This window comes from Zeugodacus cucurbitae, chromosome 6, assembly GCF_028554725.1.
Source record: "Zeugodacus cucurbitae isolate PBARC_wt_2022May chromosome 6, idZeuCucr1.2, whole genome shotgun sequence".
Taxonomy (NCBI): domain Eukaryota; kingdom Metazoa; phylum Arthropoda; class Insecta; order Diptera; family Tephritidae; genus Zeugodacus; species Zeugodacus cucurbitae.
Window position 1 is genome coordinate 38,131,877 of NC_071671.1, and position 26,923 is coordinate 38,158,799.

The 26,923-nt window shown below is 35.5% G+C and overlaps 3 protein-coding genes and 1 long non-coding RNA gene across 9 annotated transcripts; 3 read left to right on the plus strand and 1 right to left on the minus strand.

Moving 5' to 3' along the window:
• Positions 1-563: 563 nt before the first annotated feature.
• LOC105217508 (ubiquitin carboxyl-terminal hydrolase 33) lies at positions 564-4,975 on the minus strand. Of its 2 annotated transcripts, XM_054233885.1 has the most exons (7): positions 4,813-4,975; positions 4,599-4,748; positions 3,967-4,522; positions 3,194-3,908; positions 2,114-3,134; positions 1,723-2,059; positions 564-1,667 (listed from the first exon to the last, which is right to left on the minus strand). In XM_054233885.1, the coding sequence occupies exons 2-7, from the start codon at positions 4,671-4,673 to the stop codon at positions 1,336-1,338; spliced, it is 3,036 nt and encodes a 1,011-aa protein (XP_054089860.1). In that variant the 5' UTR covers positions 4,674-4,748; positions 4,813-4,975; the 3' UTR covers positions 564-1,335. The 2 variants fall into 2 exon arrangements, with proteins under 2 accessions (XP_054089860.1, XP_011190851.1); XM_011192549.3 differs by lacking the exon at positions 4,813-4,975 and having other exon boundaries at positions 4,599-4,777.
• A 288-nt stretch (positions 4,976-5,263) lies between these two features.
• LOC105217509 (SNF-related serine/threonine-protein kinase) lies at positions 5,264-9,027 on the plus strand. Of its 2 annotated transcripts, XM_011192551.3 has the most exons (9): positions 5,264-5,419; positions 5,513-5,967; positions 6,053-6,271; positions 6,457-6,632; positions 6,698-7,049; positions 7,113-7,250; positions 7,304-7,424; positions 7,511-8,194; positions 8,298-9,027. In XM_011192551.3, the coding sequence occupies exons 2-9, from the start codon at positions 5,717-5,719 to the stop codon at positions 8,826-8,828; spliced, it is 2,472 nt and encodes an 823-aa protein (XP_011190853.1). In that variant the 5' UTR covers positions 5,264-5,419; positions 5,513-5,716; the 3' UTR covers positions 8,829-9,027. The 2 variants fall into 2 exon arrangements, with proteins under 2 accessions (XP_011190853.1, XP_011190852.1); XM_011192550.3 differs by having other exon boundaries at positions 5,267-5,967.
• Positions 9,028-10,741: 1,714 nt separating this feature from the next.
• Positions 10,742-11,963, plus strand: LOC128922656 (uncharacterized). The gene is made up of 2 exons (XR_008471839.1): positions 10,742-11,198; positions 11,262-11,963. It is a non-coding gene; the product is annotated as an uncharacterized LOC128922656 (long non-coding RNA).
• Positions 11,964-14,320: 2,357 nt separating this feature from the next.
• On the plus strand, positions 14,321-19,082 carry LOC105217506 (dynamin-like 120 kDa protein, mitochondrial). Of its 4 annotated transcripts, none has more exons than XM_011192542.3 (16): positions 14,321-14,514; positions 14,610-14,898; positions 14,954-15,089; positions 15,275-15,397; positions 15,525-15,599; positions 15,665-16,254; positions 16,323-16,550; positions 16,611-16,756; positions 16,811-16,975; positions 17,034-17,221; positions 17,589-17,666; positions 17,725-18,119; positions 18,187-18,305; positions 18,387-18,471; positions 18,535-18,739; positions 18,802-19,082. In XM_011192542.3, exons 1-16 carry the CDS (start codon positions 14,483-14,485, stop codon positions 18,864-18,866), a joined length of 2,919 nt encoding a protein of 972 aa, XP_011190844.1. In that variant the 5' UTR covers positions 14,321-14,482; the 3' UTR covers positions 18,867-19,082. The 4 variants fall into 4 exon arrangements, with proteins under 4 accessions (XP_011190844.1, XP_011190847.1, XP_011190848.1 ...); XM_011192545.3 differs by having other exon boundaries at positions 17,034-17,212; XM_011192546.3 differs by lacking the exon at positions 15,275-15,397.
• Positions 19,083-26,923: the final 7,841 nt, after the last annotated feature.

The following is a 26,923-nucleotide window of genomic DNA, read 5'->3' on the forward strand; positions in this document are numbered from 1 at the left end:
GCCGTCTGGTGACACGTCTTTTAGCCTTGTCAACCTGGGGGTGCAGTATGAATTGTCGGCTAAAATAGCTCGCGCACCTCTCCGGGTCCGAGGAGGCATGGCTACCGAATTGAATTTCAACTCGGCCGTCATGTCTCCTCGGGTTTGACAGGGATTTGACGGTTGACCAGAGCTTGCTCACGCCAGTGGAAATTACAGGATTACAGGATTACAGGACTTCAAGTGCTCTACCCATTTCGTCCGCTTATAGTTATTTACCAGTTGTCGAATCTCCAAATTGAGATCCCTTATGCGGGGATCACAGGGATCAACCTGGCGTAAGGAGTCACGCTCATTTGCTAAAACTGCCGCTTCAGCCGGGAAATTAGGTCGCATGCTAGCAATTCGTCCGGCTGGTATGAAACGAGCAGTAGCATCGGTGATCATCTTGCGGAATTGACGTTTTTTGCTGTGATCACCAGTGATACACTGGCACCGGGGGGTAGTTTTTTGTTGTGATCACCGGTGATACATCGGCAGCCAACGTGTTAAAAAACCTTATCTGAATTAAAAAATTTAAGGCGTTTACATTACATATATTTATTAATCAGAAACACATATGAAAACTTTGCATACAATAGCCTCTACCCGAACGACACATTTCTATCGAAGTGCATATATGTATGTATGTATATGTATGTACCATAATGAAATAAAATAAAATTGAATCAAGCCTTAGCACATATACAATATTTTCAATAAGCAAAATGTACTAATGTACACATATACATGCATACATTTAATTTGTGGAATAGTTAATAAATGTTCAATTCTAGAAAGAGCTACTATTTAAGGAATCTTTCATTAATTACCAAAGGAATTAATTATCACAAAATCGTATTTTTTATTCCGCATATTTGCAGTAACTGTTAAATATAAATTATATAAACATAAGGTATTACACTTGTATAGTTTTTGTTGTTGTGTCGGTTATTTAATATATCTATATATATATATAAATTTGAAAATGTGAGGTTTAAAGTATTGTTTGTGTACACATGTTTCTCAACATAATAAATAATTTTGTATAATTAATATTTTTATTCTCCCGAAAATTTACGATTTTTTCTTCCTTGGTTTCTCTCTTTCGCATCAAATTGTGAAATACCACCTTTCTACTGAACATGGTTCGCCTATCTTTTATTTCATCATGGGTATATACATACTTACATACATTGACAAATTTACAATGCAAATATTAAAAGCTTACGAGTATAAAAATACATACAAGAATAGTCCAACAAAATTAACTCTATATAAATTGTAATGACTACGTCGAAAGTCAGGTCAGATTTTTTAAATATCAGTTTCGGTAGACTCACTGGATTCCGGCAACTGAACAAATTTCTGCAGAGTCACTGCATCTTTACTTTTCGATCTACTTTTTATATGACCAGTATGCACAGCTACGATTTCATCGGAGTATGATCCTAAGCTTTCGGTATAGATGTTTTTTGAATTTGTTTTTCTAGACTTATTTTCAGATAGGAATGATTGCTTTTGATTTGTATTAAATGCACTTTGCGGTAAGTCGGGATCGATATCAACTGCTTGCGTGGAATGTGTGTGTATATTTTCCTCTGAACCATTCTCTGTACCATCGAAGTTTTTCCGAATGTTATAATTACCTATTGATGATATGCAATTAATATCATATTCCATGATCAGAAATTATATAGTTACCTGTCGGCCCAAATGCACTTTTAATAGCATTTCGTCCTTTTTTGTTCTTTTTTCGTAGACTATTTCGTAGTAATGGTGGGCGCAACTTTTTACTATTGCCTCCAAAACGTTTCATATTTTTGGTTTCTTTAAAATTGCCATAGTGATTGGACAATGTTGGCGAGCGCGTACTATCGTCCGAGCTTCTATTATCTATTGTTGAATTTTCTTGCATCGTTTCGGACTCGTTTATGTCAACAGAGTTCATATTTCCAATGTTACTTTCTGTATCTGAAAAATCGAATTTGTCTCCTAAATGGTCAGAATCATACTGTTCATCTTGGTCAATGATTTCAATCTAAAAGTGAAAAGTTTTTAGAATTCAGCATTTTTATTGACTCAAAATACAAACCTCTTCTGTAACCGCCCCACGAAGCATTATTTCCGGCCCTCCTCCGTAAATACCATAGAAGAAACGCCACAGGAGCGCATTCACTTGGGCATAGTCCGAACCCGGACGCACTTGTCGAATTGGTAACGACTGTGCAGCATCCGTTAGGGCAATATTCGCATTAGTAATAGGCCCCGGTTCCTTATGCGTAATTCCGCGTGCGAATTGTTGCCATTTTCGCAGCCATGGCATTGATATGGCATATATGGCGCCACAATCAAGTTCTGTATCCAAGCCGGTGAATTTTGTGAATACACATAACTCATAAATTTGGCGTCGTTTCAGCGATTTGGCTGCTCTTTTGCAAATTTCACATTCGAACAACATGTTTATAGCAGGGCCGCCACCAAATATGCAATATAGATAATCCCACAATGGCTGAGATATCGGTACTGCAATCTGATCTAACAGTGCCATTTTAGACTGTAGAAGGCCACCGTGTGAACACAGTATTGTCCAATTATTGATTGGTCCAGGTTCCGCAAATGTACTAAATCTCGATAGCCATTCACGTGCCACATAAAATCGAATTTCTGCAGTGTGGACTGGATTCAATGCAGAAATTTCACTTGCCTTTGCTCTAATCAGATCCATTTGAGGATTATGTTTCCGATAGAAAAGCACATAAGCTTGACAGTTTTGTACAGTATTGGCTTGCACTTCAAAGACGTGTTGATCATCATAAAGGTACCAATGGTCTGTAACTGGACTACGGGCAAAACACGTGTAATGACCACCGCCTACGGTGCCATGGTGACAAATCACAGAAACCAAATTGTACGTCGTTACTACTGATTTACAATCTTTATGCAGATATGGTTTCATATCGAAGCATTCGAGAGGAAAATGAACTGGTGACGATATTTTCGAACTATACGACAAGTCATGACGGAACCGCTTCAAGTGAATGCACAGCACTTCCGGTAGCTCCAAAATTTGTGAATACTTAATCCCAGTTCTTAATTTATTGCACTTCTCACAACTATAATAATAAAATCGTTCCATTAAAGACTAGTTTAATTAAATATTTGTCATAAATACCTATACATATTGTCCCCTTTGAGTTCATCTGCACTAAAGAAACTTGACATGCAATCATATAACGTTACGGAAGGACCCCACAACCATGATCGAAATATTTTCCAGAACCAAGTGAGCCATCCGTCTGTGTTATTAGTTGCTAATGTATCAATTGAATTAAGACTTTGAGCGCTTAAGCTATGCGTTTGATGGATCATGTTCAAATAGTCTCGATTTGGGATTGGCAACGAAAGATCTTGAAACGTTTCTTCGCGTGTCGAAACGCGATCACAAGTTAGGCATTGTACTGAGGAGAGCAATTTTCCATCAAATACGTCACTAATTATTGAATGAACTTCTGCTTGTGGTTGCGTTGAACTGTTGTGTGCTTTTCGCGTTCTTCGATTACGATCTGTATTACTTGAGTTTAACTGACCTTTGACTTGATTCGAATGCTGGGAAAGGCTGCTATCACATGTTTCATACTCAGAATCTGACAATGAGCTTGACTGAGATATAGAATCTGAATCTACAGGCTCTTCTGAGTTGTTCATCTCTATCACTGGAGTTTTAGTAGAAGACATTATTGGCAATACAGGGCTGTTTTCTTTTAGTTCTTCATGTAATTGATCCATAAAACAACGTAAAAACTCTTGGGTATCATGCTGCTGAAAGCCACGAAACATTGGATGAACACTTCGAATTCCATATAATATTCCACGCGGCGCAATGTAATCTATAATTCAACCATATTGCATAAATTAAAAAAGATGAACAATTTGTTATGTATTTACCTTTTCCGATGCCCTTTCTGCACCATATATCCTGAATTAACCGCTGATAACTTTTAGCAAGTCCAACTTTATTGCGATTAGAACTTTGCTCAACAATGTGTTCAACTAGATCCCTGCAGTTGAGGAAGTAATGTGTCATGGGTTGTACGTTACTAAGCGCTTGTAGCGCCGAGTTCATGTAACAGGTGTTAGCGATGTTTTGCAGTCCAACCAGTCCGGTTGAGAAGTCTGACATTTCGTTGGTATTTCCGTCACTCTCATTCCCATCACTGTTATCCTTTTCATATTTCGGCGAAGCGACCGTTGACCTTATTGCTGTTATAAACGGATCCCCTATCAATGATGGTTTCACGTCAATGAACACTTCTCGTTCACATAAATAACACCAGAGACGTTGTGATGACATGTTCATGTGTAGGCAATGGCAGTTATCCAGCTGAAAATGTTCAGTGCTGTGATCATTGGCTTGTTCAGAGCATCCCACACGTAAACAATTCCTCTTAAGACAGATCCATAGATTCGGACCAGAATAATCACACTCTGCACACGACCTTACCTACTCCAAGAAACAATATATTTTGGACCGTTAGTAGATAGAATGACATTACGAAAAGCACCTACTACTTTGGTACCTTTTCAAGCTTTTTAATCTCCAGTACATGCTCATTACCAATATGTGGACACATCTTACTCCTTTTCTGTGCCATTGTTGAAATCAGTTGCCAATTCCTGCACAATACATGAAATCAAATCGAAATTCCTTCTGAATTTCGCAAATCTTCCTGCAACCAAATGATAGTCAAAACAGCACCTAGTTACCACATTTATAAATATTATTATTATTACCAGATCTTCCGAAAGTATACCTAAAATAATATAGGGGTTATACGTTGCAAAGTTGTCTATCGAAGTTTCTTAAATTCATTATCAAAAGTGTACTATGTAATTGTATCACTACGATTTGAGACATGTGCGAAATTGAGTATTTAAATTTTTTTCACTATTAGATTTTGCTATATCAAATGTTTACAGCGAGCAAGAAATTTATAATTATTTTTAATTTTTTTTTAAATTTTAGCGAAAAGTCAATATCTTTTTATTTATAAAAAAATATATTTCGTACGCAGTTTTCTTTAATATACTAAGAATTTTATTGAAAACGTAATGCAACTTAAACGCCTTAAAACATCGATTGAAATTTCTTATTGTGGCGGGTCTATAAATTTGGCCCTCGAGCGTGATATAATCGAAATATCTACACAATGGAGACTTTATATATAATTATTTTGATGGTGTGGCAACGTTTTTAGTAAATGCATTTGCTACAACCAGAGCCCATCGCATACAGATATTGGATCAAAAGAAGAGTTGAGGAAATATTTCTATGCGAGATTTAATAAATTAACTTCACAGAAGTGTGCATGGAGATTGACTGTTTATTTATTAAAAGGAGGTAGAGAATTTAATTTCATTAAACTGTTTTTAATTTGATTGGAACCGAACAAGTACATAAATGTTTCCTCTACACTAATACGGAATGTGGCAGATTCTCTCGGGGGAAAATCTCCAAAGATATATTTCGCTTGATTAGACCAAACGTCAAATATTAAAAGGATAGCCTTTTAGTTATGGCTAAAAACTTCATATAATCCAGATGAAAATACGCTTTATATCGGAACAAAGTTATACCCCTTTTACTGTGCCTACTTAAACACCACCGGCGACAAAAATTATATTGGTGAACTCGGACATGCACTCTGATGAGAATATGGCTTTCGGTGCATCGGCAACACAAATACAATCTATATCCGGTTGTAGCGGAGGATCTTACGATGGAAAAATAGCAGGATTATATGATTTAGAAGAAACCTTAGGCTCCGGACACTTTGCTGTAGTGAAACTGGCTCGACATGTATTTACTGGTGCTAAGGTTGCCGTAAAAGTTGTAGATAAGACTAAATTAGATGAAATATCTAAAGCCCATTTGTTTCAAGAAGTAAGGTAAGATATTCGAACAAATTAAATAAAAGAAAAGAACCTATAAAAAGTACGAAATAAAATATTGATTTATTTAATTTTTTTTTAGATGTATGAAGTTGGTACAACATCCAAATGTGGTGCGTCTCTATGAAGTTATTGACACGCCAACTAAACTATACTTAGTTTTGGAATTGGGTGATGGTGGTGATCTATATGATTACATAATGAAACATGAAGGTGGTCTTAGCGAAGATTTCGCTAGAAAATATTTTAAACAAATTTTAAGGGCTATCACCTATTGTCATCAGTTACATGTTGTTCACAGGTAAGCAAATGATTTCGTAGTTAATATTACAGACATATTATATTAAAGGCACACACTGTCGTATTGTGCCGGGTATAACTAACCCGAAAGAACCGTTTTATATTTAAGTGCATAATATGTATAGTAATTTAGATAAAGTTAAAATATATATATATGTAAATAATATATATATTTTATTGTTACAGAGACCTGAAGCCAGAAAACGTTGTGTTTTTTGAGAAAATTGGTGTCGTTAAATTGACCGACTTTGGATTTAGCAATAAATTTTCTCCTGGTCAAAAGTTAGAAACATTTTGCGGTAGTTTGGCTTATTCTGCACCAGAAATTCTTTTAGGAGATTCTTATGATGCGCCAGCTGTTGGTAAGGATTGAAATGTTACATATTGAAAATAATTGGTAATTGGGTAATTGTGAAATTTCTTGCAGACATATGGTCACTGGGAGTAATACTTTATATGCTTGTTTGTGGTCAGCCACCTTTTGAAAAAGCTAATGACTCGGAAACTTTGACCATGATTATGGACTGTAAGTATACGGTCCCACCACAGGTGTCGCAACATTGCAAACAGTTAATTAGTTCAATGTTGGTTCGTGACCCAAAAAACCGCGCTACCCTTGAACAGATTGCCGCACATCCTTGGTTAAGCGAATTCTCTGATTTTGATACGGCAGATAGTTTGCCATTGATAAGTCGGCAAGAACTTAGTGATGAAGACCACGCTTTCATTATACAGAAAATGATAAACGGAAATATAGCTCCTAAAGAGGAAATTTTGCAGTAAGTCTTTCTCGTATTCTATATGCTCTAAAGTATGTAAATAAATTCTCAAAATGTATGTAGTGCATTGGACAAAAATCAATACAATCACATCACAGCAACATATTTCCTCTTGGCGGAATTGAGGCTCCGTAAACGTCGCGAAGAGCAATTACCAAAAAAACATACGTCTATCCTCTTACCCGACGTAGTGGCGGCTAAGTACGTTAAAGAAAATTGATTACATAAACGTTTATATTAATTAAAAAAATTAGGACTAATCTTACAGATTTGAAGCGTGAGCAACAACCAGACATTAAAATAAATTCATTGGATTCAAATAAAATAATAATGCCAATAAATTTGGTGACGCGGCCTGCAACGGAAACTAAAACCGTTAGTTTACTAATATAATATTTTTTATCTTTTGTAAACCCGACATTTTAAAAAATTTACATTTGTTTTTCACTTTTCTAAATCAGGATAAAAGAAGTAGAAAATGCAGCATAGTGCGAGAAGAGGAAGAAGACGAGTCTGGCTATGAAAATGCAAATGATGGCAATGAATTGCGTGTAGCTGTTACTCGACGAGAGTCAATATCTGATGGTCGTTTGAATTGTGTGGTTCAGGAACGAAAGAAGTCCAATTCTATTTTGCAAGTGGATGACCGCCCAAAAATGACTGCATCTGTAGATGCTACATTAGTACATAAGCTTAACCAAATAGAAAATCATGCCGTATGTGATACAAGTGTGAAGAAGGACGCATCAAATTTTAGAACAGCTAAACTACCAGTAGTGGAAGATGCTTTGAGAGGAATGAATGACCTCGAAATAGGCAAATTAAATTCCTTACCTCTGAGTAACAAAAACCCAGTACTAACACATCGCCGTAGCAAACTAAGCAAAATTCGAACACCATCATGCAGTAGCTCCGAGGCATCGGACGATGACACTAAAGCACGTAGCAAGAAAAAGATGAACAAATTCGTGGGTGACACTCCAACAAGATTACGTATGCACCGACGTGATTCTCACGATGATTCAAGTGATTCACAAGATCAATCGTGTCCCCCGTCTGGGTCCCAAATACAGCCGACACAAATAGTTACCAGCAGTAATACAAACGTAAGCGGAAAAAAGGATAATCACAAAAGCAGCAAAGAGGTAATAGTAGCTTCCAATGAAAAACGATATACATATGTATATATATGAATTTTTGATTTTCTCAAACCTTTAACTCGTAACACTTATTTTGCTTTTAATTTAGCATAATAAAACGGATGAGAAGCGAAAGGACTGTAACTCGTACACAGAACGACAAAAGAAAACTCCAAAAGACGAGAAGAACAAAAGTAATGGGTCCCTTAATAGCTCAAATTCGGAATTATTTATGATTGGAACAGGGCGACGTCGAGTTCGGGAGAGCCAATCATTAGATCGCATAACCGAGGCGCAGGAATACGAATTTCGTCAAAAATGTCTTACATCTGACGTTCAAACCGATATAAGGAATTCGCTATTTAACGTTAACGCATATACTGTTGCAGAAACTAAAGAAGAGTATGAAGATGATGTCATTTCCATTGATTCAGAAAGAATTAAGAGCGATTCCATTTTCCTCAAAAAGGATTCAACGCACATACGTGAAAGCATTTGTAAATTGAATTCAATAGAAGATATCATTCTCGAAGATAGTAAGATAACAAAAGCAATCCAACTTACTGGCTCAAAATGTTTCGTTACTATGAAAAAGATTCGTAAGCTAGGCAAATATTTTCCTGTAGTAAATTTTTCTTAATACGGCAGGTGTCAAATGAAACAACTACTCATACAGAGGCAGAAATAATAAAAATATACCTAGATATTTTAATTAAATTAATTTAAACTTAAAAGTATAATCTAATATTCAATGCAATATTCTATTATTAGTAATTATAAATAAATCGCAACAAAGTCACATGCATTATGGACGTTCTGAACGTAATAAAAAATTTTAATTTGTGTATTTTTTAATTTACGCGAAAAATGTGTAGGTAATTAGGCTTAAGACATTTATAATGTTACGAGGACATGACAAACGTATTTTTTCATTGAAATGTGATGTTTAAAATTTTGCTTTTATTTGACTAAACAGATTTCGATCTTAATTTTTTTTTTATTTCATTATTATAATAATTTATATCATTTGAATTCGCAAATAGAATAGTAAATAGTCTGTTTTCCATTTGAACATTTATTTTCTAACGTCTCTACTAGCACCGGGACGAAATAACGTCTATTATAATATTAACATTAACAGCTGACTTAAAAGAAAACAGATGTCAAAACATTTAATAGAAATATGCTAGTGAATTCATTAAACATCACAAAGGTTTAGTCATATCAGACACGGATATTTAAGCCAGGACAACGTCGGCTAATTGAACAATTAAAAATTGTGACAAAATTAGGTAGTAAATATGTGGTTTCGGTTCATTTCTTTAATTTTGATACTTTATTTCAGTGTTCGGCAAACTTATACAATCAAACAATTTATTTTGTGACAGTGTATGCGTGTTGAGAGCTACTCAACTGACCAAGAGTTCTGTTCTACTGGTCGCGTGCTTTTTTAGAACTGGTGAAATTAGGACCAATACTGGTTTCCTAACAATAATTTTTATAGTGTACGTTAGCTTAACACATACAATCAATTGTTTTTACTGCGTAGAAATGTGTATGAAAACATTATAAAGCAGTAAACTTTATGTAAATTAAATTTTTTGCAAAACAAAAATCGATAGTACTACTTCGAATTAAACACACAATTATTAATTATATTACAAACATTTTAAATGGCGAATGAAGTTGGAAAATTAATCGTTGTGTTTTTATGAACTGACTTGCAAAAATAATAAAAAAATTAATAATCTAAATAGAAATATAATAATATATAAAAAAGCATTGTCTTTTTTGTTCACACATGCGTGCGTACAATCCACCACACGTCCTGCTCGCTTTGAAGTCAGCAAGCAACTGACCTGACAACGCGTCTATGGTGTAAACGAAGAACTTAGAATTTCGAGAAAATGCGAAACTTTCCAATTCGTGTTGCCTATGTAAATAAAATGAGCAACGCCAAATGAGATGTTGCGAAGAAAAGTTTCCTCGTTTGAACGCAGACATAATACGCAAGATTACTGTAATTCAAACGCTCAATTTGAATTTTATCATTCTTGGAATCTATCGGCATGCTCGTCAAACTGAAGAGTATCGAAATGCGAAAAATGAGGGAAGGGTTCTGTTAGACCCCTTTCACACAGGCAATTTTTGTCGCGGCAATTCTTAGTTTTATAGGAGAGGGGGCGGCGAGGAGAGGAGAATCGCGCCGATTCTGCTGTGTTCAGGCAAAACGCTTTGTGTTCTTATTCGTAACAGTTCGCTGCTACGTAACAGTGTTGCATTTGCACACATTTTAAAATAAATGTTTACAATATATTTGAAAATTTGAATTTAATAATTTAATTTTGTATGTAATTTGCAAATACATATAGAAATATGCATAATATAATTAAAATGAGTTAGAAAATTGAGAATAACGATAAAATTTAGTTAATGAAATATATTTTTTGCTTGGAAACGATGAGTACAAGAAGTTGAGAAAATTATATGAAAGAGAATGAGAGAAAGACATGAACAGAGTTGTCGAACAAGAATTGCTCGTGTGAACGCAATGGGCGATAACAAAAGAGCCCACCAAGTCATGGGTACTGAAACTCCAACACATTCAAAGAAATTTTAATAACACCACTACATACACACTTACACAACAAAGGGTAAAATGTGCATAAACATTTAACTCAACTCTTCTCTCATACATCACCCTGAATGATAGAAAGAAACAACCAAAGTTCTCGTGTTTGAACAAGTTTTGTTTTGAGCTATATCATGGCTGCTTGTGAAGTATTATTTTGCGTGTTTTATTTAATTCAGTGATCTGCAGCCTAATTAAAGTTTAAATTTTTGAAGCACGCATATTTAAATAAGTAAAACGTAAAATAAAGGTTTTCTAAAGCCAAAATATGGAATTGATGAGGGTGATACAGAAATAGTTCATTGCACTGTCAATTCGAAGCACGCAATAGAAGCTACGCCAACAATGGTCAACATCAATGGCGAAACCATTGAATACGTAAATAATTGTTGAATATAATAATATTATCTTGCCTTAAATTCTAATTAATTTTCCACACAGATATTTCAAACCTCATATGGCGCGTTAAAGGTACGCAAACTTATTGGTGTCACTTATTGTAGCAGCGTAGAACTTTCGAAGCGATGGAATATGTGCTGCAAGCAAATCCAAAACTATGGACGCAAACGCTGCTACATGGAACACAAATCATTCACACACCAGATATTACGTTTAATGTCACTTTTTTGCGTGCAATTAAACCTTTTGGTCAACACAAGCACGAGAATTGGAACGACATGGCGTGTTTCAACTGGGTTTTGCCAATGAGCTAGAGGGCAAAGCAGTTTCAGTATCTTTGAGCTTACCGGCACTTGGCACATATGCACTGTTTAAAGCAATTATTTGATCGTCTCCAGGGCACTTTAATCATGGGCAATAAAGTGCTGAACACAAAGACGACGACACGACCCGACGTAGCGACTGCTGATCACAAATGTCGCTTTGAAGCCAGCGTCTTGAACATTTTGAAGACGGCAGCGACATATCAAACTGCAATTTCATTGTTGCCGTACTAAAACCTTTCATTTCAATAAAATTTACATATTTAGTTTAAAGTGAAATTATTTGCGCAAGAGATGTAAAAATTGTCGATTTATTTGTTTTAAATAATCGATTGTTATTATAAATGATATATCAAAGTTATTTTACGTTTCTGCTGGCAAAATAACGTCATACTTGTTAGAACTTTGAATAATTTTACATTTCACATATTAGTGGCAGCTCTACAGCGACCATTGTCGTCGGCAAAATTAGAAACATTTCTAATTTGTCGACAGCGAAGACTTCAACCCTTTTGTCGTGAAGTCGTGCTGTTGTCAAAAAATCTGTGCCCATAAGAACGCGTGTATTTTAATATGTGACAGTTGTCGCTCGTCGTCTTCTATGTGTTCAGCACATAATGCTGAATCATTTTATTAGATGGAGAAATACTTAAATCTGCACAAACATTGTTTTTATCTTTTTGTATCGAGCTGCATTTATGCCTTACGTTTTTATAATCAATTAAAATGTATTTTAAAGTAAAAACAACAAAAATATACGTTTTATAATTTGTATTGTCATTTTTGTCTAAAATTTAAACTTTGAGTCGTTTTTACCATTGTGAATAGTGTACGTATGTAAAACAAAATTTGGCAGCACTCAGCAAGTGCCGATATAATTTTTAATAAGGTATCCGCATACTCTCCCGCATAAATTCAATTATTTGTTGTTGCTTTCACATACAAAATGTAACTAATAATCCGTAAAATATTCGAAGCTTGATTATGCGCCCATAAAGCAAAGACACCGCTTTTGATGAGAGCAACATCTTTTCCAATCACACACACACCGCTACCACAGTTTATGGCAATGGAGGTTTTCTTCCTTTCGGAAGAGGTGAATACCTCTCATTGTGAGGAGCAAGACCTCTGAGATGTTGTATTTATTCGTGAATAAAACCAATGTAATCGTACCACGAGTGACGCTTGGTCAATTAACCAATTTAAAACATTAACAGTGGTGTAACAGCTTTTTCCTTTCTGCTTAAAAGAAACTATAATCTGTCTTCAATCTGCAGTACTGGGACTTTGATAATTGACATGGGCCAACGATATACGGGAAACGGCAAGGAAAAGTAAATTCGGGGCTTACTTATTAACGCCACCGCCCCAACTTATTGTGTGGATATCATGGATTTTGATCGTCCAGAATAATTTTTTTAACGTTCTAGGCAAAAGAAGATCTTAATACACCCCGATTATTCGCACTTTTTCACATCTCAATTTATGCTGTGGTGACGTTAATACGTAAGTACCGAAAATTCGTTTTCATTGGAATGTTTGTATCCCTGCAAAATTAATACGGCTGTGTATGCTGACGTTGAGCAACACCAAAAGCTCCGTCAGGATCGGGAAGGACCTCTCCGAGCCGTTCGATATCAAACGAGACAAGGTGACTCACTATTGTGTGACATCTTTAACTTGATGCTGGAGAAAATAATACGAGCTGCAGAGCTGAATAGAGAAGGTACAATCTTCTATAAGAGTGTACAGCTACTGGCGTACGCCGATGATATTGATGCTGTTTTTAAGACTGGATAAGGAAGCGAAGCGTATGGGTCTGGTGGTGAACGAGGACAAGACGGAATATCTCCTGTCATCAAACAAACAGTCAGCGCATTTGCGTCTTGGCTCCAACGTCACTGTTGATAGTCATAACTTTGAAGTTGTAGATAATTTCGTATACCTAGGCACCAGCATCAACACCGATAATAACGTCAGCCTTGAAATCCAACGCAGAACTACTCTGGCCAACAGGTGCTACTATGGACTGAGTGGGCAATTGAAAAGAAAAGTCCTCTCTCGACTAACAAAAACTAAACTCCACAAGTCCTATTCCCGTCCTACTTTATGGTGCAGAAGCGTGGACGGTGTCAACATCCGATGAGACGACACTAGGAGTTTTCGAGAGAAAGGTTTTGCGGAAGATTTATGGTCCCTTAAACATTGGCAACGGCGAATACCGCTGAAGATGGAATGATGAGCTGTATGTGTTATTCGACGACATAGACATAGTCCAGCGAATAAAAAGACAGCGGCTACGCTGGCTAGGTCATGTTGTTCGAATGGACGAAAGTGCTCCAGCTCTTAAAGTGTTCGATGCAGTACCCGCTGGTGGAAGCCGAGGTATAGGGTGACCTCCACTCCGATGGAAGGACCTGGTGGAGAAGGACCTGTCTTGTCAAAAGGAGAGATGTGTGGGGCGTTGTTGTGGACTCGGTTATAACCGCGTAATCGGTGTCTACGCCAGTCAAGAAGAAGAAGTCGGATCTGTTAATTAAATATTAGTTTTTTTTCTAAATTAAACCATCTTCTGTATTACGGTGTCCATTGAATAAAATTAATAATAATACTAAAAAAAAAAAAATATTTGCAAATCAATAACTTTATATATTACACAAACAATATATTTGATCTTGCAAGTTGACGTTGAACACTATATCGCTAGGAATTGCTAGTGCGGACGGCTTGTTTGGTTGCAAATATTTAATAGAACAATTTTTTTTTTTTGAATAATCTGGTAGCTGCGTTAGCTGTCAGTGGGTGAGCAACACAATCAGGTGAAAAAGAAGAGCACTATTTTCATGGTTTGTAAAAATATTACATTTTTTCAACTGAAACATTTGTGTGGACTCGTATTTAATTTGTAGACTGAACAGCTCCCACACACCACTTTGAATCATGTTACGAGTAGCTTTTAATAAATCACATCTGTAAGTATAATATATGTGATAGATTATGAAACAGTTATCTGATGTTATAGGTGTAATGTCGTCATCGTTAAATAAATTTTTGCTGTATCCTTCAGGGGTACAACCCAAAGAACAACGTATCTCTGCACGAAAGTAATTTGCTCCAATCATTCCACCTTATGCAACAAGTCTATACACCGGCAAACTTATGATGAATATGGCAGACCACAAAGTCAACGTGCTCCAAATGATTTGCTATACCCTCAACGATACGGCAGATTTGGTTGGTATGTACCACCATCTCGAAAGTACGGAATGTTTGTTGTTCGAATATTACGTGGTGCTTTAAAACTACGATACATAGTCCTTGGTGGAGCTATTGGTGGTGGCGTATCACTAAGTAAAGTAAGTATTTAACCTTAATACGAATTACTGAAATAAAAATTGTTCATTGTTATAGAAATATGAAGAGTGGAAGGAAGGTCTGCCCGATTTGAAATGGTTGGAGGACGTTTTACCACAAGGCGAAAGGTGGAATAATTTTTCGAGAAAATTGATAGAAGTTGGCAGTGTTATGAAGGATGTTGTGCAAATAGGTAAGATTTTAAAATTATGAGTGCTTTTGATATTCTCTCACATCTCGACTAGGATTTTTTTGATTACTACAATTAAACAATTGGGTATTACCTATTTAATTTTTCTATTATATTGAACAAAATGCGCAGATGAATAAATTAGTAATTTTCATATGTAATTTATGTGGGTTTGTTTTCGTATTTAGATCCTAAGCTAAAGGAGCTCGGGGAAGAGAAGATAGCGGAATGGAAAATATGGTTCGATAATCGTCTGGACGATGCCATTGAGGCGGCGGATTATCAAGGCAACAATGCCAGTATAATTGAATGTACGTCAGTTTAAATTTTCGTAAAGCATTTTAGAGTGGGAGAATTTCAAAAGCATTTAACCAACTTACATTGTTGTATATAAATATTTCACATTTAAAGTAATTGAATACTTTTTCTTTTAATTAGCAAAAGACGATATTAAATCCAAAGCTTCTGTGTCGGCGTTAGGATTGTCTAATGATGATAGTCGTAAAAAATATGGTAAGCGTAAAATTGTAAAGAAATTCAGTCAACAAAGATTTATGAAATAATATTTTTATTTTTAGAGAATTTGCAAACTCAAGTGGAAACCTTACAAACGGAAATTATGAATGTACAAATTAAATACCAAAAGGAATTAGAAAAAATGGAGCGTGAAAATAGAGAATTGAGGCAACAGTATTTAATATTGAAAGCGAACAAAAAAACAACCGCTAAGAAAATCAAAAAGTCTCTCATTGATATGTATTCAGAGGTTCTCGATGAACTCTCTGGATATGACACCACCTATTCCATGGCCGATCATTTACCACGCGTCGTTGTTGTTGGTGATCAAAGCAGTGGTAAAACATCTGTATTAGAATCCATTGCAAAGGCACGCATATTTCCACGAGGTAGCGGAGAAATGATGACGCGAGCACCAGTTAAAGTAACTCTTGCAGAAGGGCCATATCATGTGGCTTCCTTTCGTGACTCGGATCGTGAATATGATTTAAATAAAGAATCTGACTTGTCAGAGCTACGCCGTGAAGTTGAGTTGAGAATGAGAGCTTCTGTTAGAGGTGGAAAAACAGTAAGCAATGAGGTAATTTCAATGACAGTGAAAGGGCCGGGCTTACAAAGGATGGTTTTAGTTGATTTACCAGGAATAATATCGGTAAGTTGAAATAATTGAATAATATATAATTAGAATAGCTGAAAGTTTGCTTACACTACTTTACATAGACCATGACAGTTGATATGGCGGCTGATACAAAAGATTCAATCCATCAAATGACTAAGCACTACATGAGCAATCCGAATGCAATAATTTTATGCATTCAAGATGGTTCAGTAGATGCTGAACGGAGCAATGTGACTGATTTGGTAATGCAGTGTGACCCACTAGGACGCCGCACCATATTTGTTTTAACAAAAGTGGATTTGGCTGAAGAACTTGCTGATCCTGATAGAGTATACCGCGGATTTTTACAGCTCATTATTGTAACTAATTAATGTATAATTATTTAACAGATACGTAAGATTCTCTCCGGCAAATTATTCCCCATGAAAGCGTTGGGTTACTATGCCGTAGTGACTGGTCGTGGGCGGAAGGACGACAGTATCGATGCGATCAGGCAATACGAAGAAGACTTCTTTAAAAATTCAAAACTTTTCCAGTGAGTAATTGAATTGTTCTAATTAATAGAAAATTGAAACTAATATCCATTTAGCCGCCGCGGTGTAATAATGCCACACCAAGTGACAAGCCGAAACCTTAGCTTGGCAGTCTCCGATCGATTTTGGAAAATGGTTCGCGAAACAATAGAGCAACAAGCCGACGCTTTCAAAGCTACCAGGTTTAATTTGGAGACGGAATGGAAAAATAATTTCCCGCGGTAATTTTCTTATTTTTAATTTTAATAATATTGCATTAATAGAGTTTACACTGCACAGGCTTCGTGAATCCGGACGAGACGAATTGTTTGATAAAGCTAAAGGTGAAATCTTGGATGAAGTGATCACGCTCTCACAAATATCGGCAAAGAAATGGGAAGAAGCGTTGACTGAAAAACTTTGGGACAAACTATCAAATTATGTGTTTGAAAATATCTACCTGCCGGCCGCACAGTCAGGTTCTCAAAGTAATATTATGTAAATATAAATTAGAAACTATCGTAGATCACTTTCTGGCACGACACTCATCATTGTTATGTTGTGCTTTTAACAAATTCATTAATATCTAAAAACTATAATTGTTATTATTCAGGCATTCAAACGGACCAGTATGTGTTTGGATTGTTTTTACAATAATAACATATATGTATATGTAAATGCACAAGCTTTTCTTCACATGTTTTTATGTGTGAATTTCACTCACGCCTTAAGCATTCGGGTGTACTTAAAGTAATGTATTTTGTAATATATATATACGCATTTTCATTGCCATTTTTAGACTCAATAAAATTGGTCCCATTATAACAACTTGAACTAATGTAATTACTTTTCCAGATTCTTTCAATACAATGGTGGACATAAAGCTCCGGCAATGGGCAGAACAGGCTCTGCCAGCTAAATCGGTGGAGTCAGGTATGTTCTATCAGGATTTTAAAATGTATTTTTTGTTGTAATGTCTGTATATATGTAGGTTGGGAAGCGCTGCAAAATGAATTCATAAACTTAATGGAGAAAGCTAAAAAGTCACCGGACCATGATGACATATTTGATAATCTTAAAGGCGCTGTGGTGGACGAAGCTATTCGTAGACATTCTTGGGAAGATAAGGCTATCGATATGTTGCGTGTCATACAACTAAATACATTAGAAGACAGGTGCGTTCATGATAAAACCGAGTGGGATCAAGCTGTTAAATTCCTGGAAACCTCTGTAAAAGCTAAACTCGCACACACTGAAGAGACTTTGAATGAAATGCTGGGGCCAGGACAATTCACTCGTATAACTCATTGGAAATCACTGACAGAAGATCAATCAAAACGACGTTATGTTAAAACCGAACTCGATAAAGTACTCAAAAACGACGATGTGAGTGTTCTTTAATATTTTATTACCGCCAAAAATCCATTTATTTTAACTATAACTAATAATTTAGAAACACTTACCCACATTATCATACGACGAACTAACGACAGTTCGAAAGAACTTACAGCGAGATGGCATTGAGGTCGACACAGATTACATTCGGCAAACGTGGTTCCCTATTTACCGAAGGTATTTTAAATACAGTGATACTTGAATATTGTTTATTCGGCACTATTTTTTTAACACAGTGATGCCGTTTTGTAATTTCAGACATTTCTTGAAACAAGCACTGAATCGTGCAAATGACTGCCGAAAAGCATATTACTTATACAGCCAACAAGGTGCCGAATGTGAGGTAGTAACTTCGAATGCATATAACTTCGTTCGCATTTTACATAATTGTTTATAATGGTTTCAGATAAGTTGTAGCGATGTGGTCCTCTTTTGGCGTATTCAACAAGTGATTAAGGTTACTTCAAATGCACTGCGGCAGCAAGTTATTAATCGGGAGGCGCGTCGATTAGACAAAGAGATTAAAGAGGTGCTGGATGAATTTAGTGATGATGAAGAGAAAAAGGCGCAATTGCTAACAGGAAAACGAGTTACACTTGCGGAGGAATTAAGTATGCTAATTTACATAATTAAGTTAAATGAAAATTAAATTAAAAAAAAAATTCTTTTACAGTTAAAGTGCGACACATTCAAGAAAAGTTAGAAGAGTTTATCAATTCTCTTAATCAAGAAAAATAATTGTTCACCACGTGGACGTATTGCTAGTCGTTATTTAAAACTCATCGAAATAACTCCATGATTCTGACAGGAAAATATCAGTTAATATTGATTTGTTCACCATTGTGATTTATTTATTTAAAATACTGTTTTTATTGTTAGAGCGTGAAAATTTAAAAAATGAGTACGTGCGTATTATTAAATCTTTGCAAAAATAAAATTGGAAGCTTGAACTGATTCATACTTATTTTCTTAGTTGTTGTTATAACGTCACTATTGTTTCAAGACGCAATTCGAGCTTGTCTACAATAGGCGGAGGTTTGACTCCATTCACTTAAAAGGAATAAAGGAAGGTGTTAATAGCTTTGAAACAGTTTGCGTCCGAAGTCTGTTCGTCGTATTGTTCAATGACGTATTGTAGGAATGACATCTTCATGCACTTGGGAGGCGGTTGTGCTTCCAGCAGATGACTACAGGAAACGGAATGGAGGAATGCGACTGTCAATGTAACACCCAATATTTTGGGGTTATTTACTATCAGAATTAATAATGTTAAGATTTAGTCTGTACTCCTTCGTCCAGTTGGTTGTTTTTGTTGTCTGCAGCACTTGGAAAATAAATATTCAGACTCCGAAACACCGCAGTTTGGACAATTACATGAAGTCTCCTGAACTTCATCTACAAAACAAGTAGTTACTTATCTGTCAGAGTTCCTTGATTATATATGTATCTTCAGGCGTAATACTTGCGTAGATAATCGTTATGAATTTATATATTTTAAAGCTGATGTTATAAGGAATATAGATATAGGAATAAGGAATTATAGGTATAAAAGGAATATATTCAAGGAATATATTTTACACATATCTAATAATTGAAAATACCCATCTCTGAGAATTAAGAAGAAAATTTAGATTTGATCTATATTTTGAAATTTTTAGTAACTAGGATTTTTTAGTAAATTAATAATAATTTTTTAAAAACTATTTTTTTCGAACTTCGAATCCAAATATTTCGATTTTGGAGGCTAACTTCGAAAATCGCAGAATATAATTTGTTTACTTATGTCTCAATCTCCTGGAATTATTTAGTTTGGTCCAATACTCAGAAAACAATTGCCGTATAGTGTTAATGGTTAATCTAAAATCAATAAGCCTAAAACATTTCGTCAGTACATGGAAAAATCTCGTTATTTGACAAAGGGAAAAATAAAAATATTAAAATTTGAACATTTTATACTCTCGTAATTTATTGATCTAATTTTATTGAGATAACACACAATTTGACCCATATATTCGGTATAAAGTCCAATAGAATAACAAACATCATCATATTTGAAGGCTGATGTAATTCCTGAACCGATTTTACTCATTTTCACCGCCAAGGTACACACACCAAGACTATACGCTCAACTTAATTTGCTAAAATATCTTACATATTAACAGATATATGCGGAATAAAGCCCAACGTATTTTTGAAAAGCCTATAATTAGGTATATGGGAGCTATTGGAAGTTATGACTCGATTTTAATAACTTTGGAACAGAGACACACTATTAGAAGAAAATAATTTCCTCTGAATTAAATTAAAATATCTGAGAGATTTACCGATATTTTCGGTGAAAAATTATCCCTAGGCACTGAGTTCTTGATATCGACAATTTTTCCACAAGTCTAGCCACAGATGATATACTGTATTTGTGTAAAGTTTTATTCCGCTATCTTCATCGGTTCCTTATGTATATATTATAATGTGAAGGAATCAGATGGAATTCCAAATTGAGTTATATGGAAAGTTGTCGTGGTTCTAAATCGATTTCGCCCATTTTCCATCCATGTCCAAAGGGTGTAAAGAAAGTGTTATGTACAAAATTTCCATTTTGTAAAAACATCTGAGTGTAGCTCTTCTCTGCCATTTCAACTGTAAAATTTAGTGTTTCTGATGTTTTCCTTTATACTACGTTCGGACCGACATTGAAAACACAATTTGTGGATTGTGGAATCAAAGTCGTTCTGACCGACATCATGTATTTTCGATGCGTTTTCATTGACATTTCATTAAACAAATTATTTGTTTGTTTAAATTTTGAGCAACGAGAATGGTATGTTTTAAAATCTTTAATATTTGCTTATAATTATTATTAATTATAGAATCACGACAAGAAATTTTTAATAATGATGGTATTGGCTTTGAAAAGCTGCATAAATATCTTGTGCAACAATGATTCTTCAAGAGAAGTGATCGAGACTCTTACTACCCCGTACCTTGGCCTTGCAAAAAAGATAGAAGAGTTGAACAAACAACGTTTAATCATATTAGGTATAATAAAGGAACTTGGGACGCCGGTTAAATCATGATGGTGGTGGTTAAAAGTTTGTATAAGTTTTTATTGGAGCAAAAATGTTTAATCAAACATCATTAATTCCAACAACGTAAGAATAATTTTTGGGAACATGATTGCCAACGAAATGGATCTGTGTTTTTTTAAAGAAAACTTTCGTTCATTTAAAAAATTATGCGACATCCTTCGGCTTTTCCATATTAATTAATTTCGGTTGCACACACCTTATTTTGCCACAATTCAATTAGGTGCGCTTCCTCCCTTACTTACTTACTTTTTTTGAACTTTTGCGGTTTCTCCATTCTTTTGAAAATTTAAACAAATATTAACTGACAATTTGGGGATGGCATAATATGTCTTTCAATTATATCGACTAAACTAGAGCACTCGACTAAAGAGTGGAAACCAAGTGTAACGGATTTCAAAAATCTATCGTTTACACTGAAACTCTACTCTGAGTTCGATCACAGGATTGTCAAATAAAAGTCACTATTTAATGGTTATACACTTAATTATCTTTATTTCTAATTCTCTTGTCTCGACAACTCTCTCTTTAGAATTGTCCGTACTTGACAACTCTCTTATCAGAGCTGTGTCTTGCTGCCAGTCCGGCAGCCCTTATATAGTTGATTGTTGGCAATATATCGAACATGCTGACAACTACGAATATCGATGTCAGGATAAATCTGGAAAGTTATCAATTTCGGTTGTCGATTCTAGTTTGTTCTGATATCATTTTCGTTACACAAATGATCCAGTAGTTTTCAGCGAAAACTGTGATTTCGTTTGACAGATTTTGCATGGATAAAAACACAAGTTTTAGAACGAAAACCTATTTTTGCTAAGAAAACATTTTTTGTTTTCAATGTCGGTCCGAACATTGTATTAGTGAGTTAACGCACTTTTAGTAGTTTTCAACCTAATCTTTGTATGTAATGCGATCCTTTGTACCAAATTTTACTTTAGTAACTTTATTTATGGCTAGTTATGACACTTTATAGGTTTTCCTTTTTTGCCATTTAGTGCGCGTGGCAATGATCCGATTTCCATTTTCAATACCAACCTCCTCAGGGTGCCAAGGAAAATGTGTTCCAAGTTAAGATATCTGCATTTTTACTCAAGTTATCGCTTGCACGAACAGACGGACGGACAGACATCCGGATTTCAACTTCACTCATGTCTAACTCTTTTATTTCTGGATGATACAAACAACCGTTATGTGAACAAAACTATAATACTCTGTGCAACATGTTGCGAGAGTATAAAAAGATACCAAAGAAAAATACTTTAAGATGACTTTTCTCTAACTATTAACTTATTAATACTTACTTAATACTTTTAAAAACTAAAATCTCTCACATAAATTAAACAGAAACGTATCGATATTTACAGTACATGGCACACATACAGTGCATATGTATGTAAGTATATACCTATTTTTGTGTACGAACAAATCTTAGTGAGACATTTAAATATATTTGATAACAAATGACAGTTATCAATGTTAGTTTTTGTAGCAACATAAAAGGCTCCACATAATGAATTACATTTAACCCAAATTTCAAAACTAATATTAACCAGATTAACATTAATATTTACATTATTATTTAAAACCAGTAAATTTAGTTTTATCAGTTCGTTCGACTTCTATATACATAAACAGATGTATGTACATATGTACACAAATGAACATGTTTGCATGTTACTACCGTTAATTTGGCGATATCAGCAACGCTCATAACTACGCGATTATAATAATGTATTGAATTACAAGCTGAATTTACGATCGCTGTTAATTACGAATGAAATTGATTTTGATCAATTTATTGTATCCAGAGACTTGAAGTCCTAGCAGCCTGCTTAATTTAATAACCCTAATATGGTTCCATTACCCGACCGTGAAGAAATTCGAATAGCAATTACCCGCTTGAAGAACAATAAGGCGGCGGGGGCCGATGGATTACCGGCCGAGCTATTCAAATACGGCGGCGAAGAGCTGATAAGGTGCTTGCATCAGCTTCTTTGCAGAATATGGTCGGAAGAAAGCATGCCCGACGATTGGAATCTCAGTGTGCTCTGCCCAATCCATAAAAAGGGAGATCCCACAATCTGCGCCAATTACCGTGGGATAAGCCTCCTCAACATCGCGTATAAGGTTCTGTCGAGCGTACTGTGTGAAAGACTAAAGCTTTAGTAGCTTTAGACCTGGAAAATCAACAACAGACTAGATATTCACCATGCGCCAAATTTTGGAGAAGACCCGTGAAAATAGGATCGACACACACCATCTCTTTGTGGACTTTAAAGCTGCTTTCGACAGCACGAAAAGGAGCTGCCTTTATGCCGCGATGTCTGAATTTGGTATCCCCGCAAAACTAATACGGCTGTGTAAGCTGACGTTGAGCAACACCAAAAGCTCCGTCAGGATCGGGAAGGACCTCTCCGAGCCGTTCGACACCAGACGAGGTTTCAGACAAGGTGCCTCACTCCCGTGTGATTTCTTTAACCTGATGCTGGAGAAAATAATACGAGCTGCAGAACTAAATAGAGAAGGTACAATTTTCTATAAGAGTGTACAGCTACTGGCGTACGCCGATTGGAAACAACAGCCGCGCCGTTAGTTCTGCTTTTTCCAGACTGGATAAGGAAGCGAAGCGTATGGGTCTGGTGGTGAACGAGGACAAGACGAAATATCTCCTGTCGTCAAACAAACAGTCAGCGCATTCGTGTCTTGGCTCCCACGACACTGTTGACAGTCATAACTTTGAAGTTGTAGATAATTTCGTCTATCGCAGAATCACTCTTGCCAACAGGTGCTACTATGGACTAAGTAGGCAATTGAAAAGTAAAGTCCTCTCTCGACGAACAAAAACCAAACTCTACAAGTCTCTCATCATTCCCGTCCTACTTTACAGTTCAGAAGCGTGGACGATGTCAACATCCGATGAGACGGCACTAGGAGTTTTCGAGAGAAAGGTTTTGCGGAAGATTTATGGTCCCTTAAACATTGGTAACGGCGAATACCGCAGACGATGGAACGATGAGCTGTATGTGTTATTCGACGACATAGACATAGTCCAGCGAATAAAAAGACAGCGGCTACGCTGGCTAGGTCATGTTGTTCGAATGGATGAAAGTGCTCCAGCTCTGAAAGTATTCGATGCAGTACCCGCTCGCTCAGAGACCTCCACTCCGATGGAAGGACCAGGTGGAGAGGAACCTTGCTTCGCTTGGTATAACCTATTGGCGCCAAACTGCCAGAAGGAGGGATACGTGGCGCGCTGTTTTGGACTCGGTAATAACCGCGTAAGCGGTGTCTACGCCAGTCAAGAAGAAGAATATGGTATATATGTATCTAGTCTCAGTAGAATTTAAGTTAAAGAATTTAACTTTAGAACAAACCAATACTTGTTTGGCCTTGATAATGAAAGCTAATAGTATGTTTACATATGAAAATAATCTCGTTCTAAGATCGTTCAATAATCTAACCGTTTACATATAGCCAAATGAGATTATCAATTGTCAAATGTGTTGCATTTGTTGTTGTATTACACATATTTCTCTCGCGGTCGGCCATTTTTGTTTAAATTTTCATTTGACATTTCTCCTCTTCCTCGCAAAATTATCGATAAACGTAGGAATAACACCGAAAATCTAGTTGTATAAAACGAGATAATTTTATAATCTCGGATTATCCAGAGAGGAATTTTGATGGGAAATCTCGTTTCTTAATTACAGATTATCGAGTTAAGCTCGTAAATGGAGATAATCTCGTTATATGTAAACATAGTATAACGAAAAATAGATTTGATCAATAATTAAGCAATTGAAAAATTTTAAAAGAAACATAAAAACGAGAAAAAACGTTAACTTCGGCTGTACCGAAGCTAATATACCCTTCACAGGTGCATTTCTTTTAGCAACTATGTGTTTAAGCAAATCTAAGGACTTAAGAAAAAGTATGTAAAAAAAAAGAAAACATTTTACTAATTCTTTTTAGCCGGGTTGTTTGCTAGAAACATTAAGGTTATATAGTTAACCGATCTGAACAATTTCTTCGGATATTATATTATTATCTTAAGCAGTAATCCATGTCAAATTTCGTGAAGATACCACGTCAAATGCGAAAATTTTCCATACAAGCCATTGATTCCGATCGTTCGGTTTGTGTGGCAGCTATATGATATAGTGGTCCGATATCAGCAGTTCCGATAAATGAGCAGCTTCTTGAAGAGACGATATCTTAAAAACTGAAGGACTAGTTCGTATATATACAGACAGACAGACGGACATGGCTACATCGACTCAGTTCAACATACTGATCATTTATATATATACCTTATAGGGCCTCCGACGCTTCCTTCTGGGTGTTACAAACTTCGTGACAAACTGAATATACCCTGTTCAGGGTATAATAATATACAGTGGAACTTCTCTAACTCGAATCACCAAAATCCACAAAAAAACTTCGAGTTATAGAATTTTCATTAAAACATACAATTTTTCAAAAAGCAGCAAAATACAGATTTTTATTCAGTTTTTTTTACATTACAGTTTTATGCACATAACTTAAAATATTCTGTAATATTTTTTGTAGCAGTTTACTATTGTTTGGCTCTTGACGTCTGTATCTCATGCCTTTTTTACACGATTTATGAAATCTATAAGTGTAATATTATATATTTTTCACCTACATACGATATAGTGACTGTTTTAAAATCCTGCCTCGATAGTAAAATTTTAAATTTTGTATTATGCCCTGGTCGAAAAATTCGATTTATGGAAGGGAATTTGTATGAAATTTTACTTCTATTGCCAATTCAAGAGTTCGAGTTATGGAGAACTTCGAGTTAGGTAAGTTTGAGTTATGGAAGGAATTTAATTTCTAAACGTTTTTTGCCAATTCAAAAGTTCGAGTTATGGAGTTCTTCGAGTTATGGAAGTTCCATTGTATTTAGTTATTTTAAGCAAAAATGGTATATTAAAATAAACATTAGGTTTGGTAAACGAGAAAAAGAACATTTCTCATATATTGAAGTTATGCGCAATTTTGCGATTCGTAGCTCATGGAAATAATCACAAAATTCGATGGTCATGATTATTACGATTGTTCGATTGCAGCCGAACTTAGCCCTTACTTACTTGTTACAAATTGTTTTGGGCTATCACCGCAACCTTCTGCTATTGAACAATGACAAAAATATTTTAACAAAGCAATAATAGTGGTACTCATTTAACGTCGTAAACGTATGGCAACATCGCAAAATTACAATATCGTAAAACAGCTGTTAATTTTTACATGCATTTCATTTTACGACAATCTTGCAAATATGCGAGACCTTTTTCAGTGGCATTCATGGCATGCTTGCAATTAATTCACAATAAGCTGATATTACCACAATATTGCCAAAGAGCGCTCATTTAACATTTGTTGCCATATTGCAAATTTACTATATTTATATCATTGCAACGTTAAATGAGTACCACTAATGACAACCTTCAAAATATTATTATTTTGATACTCTCGCAACAAAGTTGCTACGAGAGTATAATAGTTTTGTTCCTTGTACTTCAAGGAACATTATACAAAAAGCATTAGCGGAATCGGTTTAGCTGCTCTCGAGTTATGCGCTTAGCAACACATTTAGTGATTCATCTATATATTATAGATTTGCTTTATTCAAAACTACAATCTATAATGAAGAAACTGGTCTTGATCAGTAGCCCGCTTTTTACA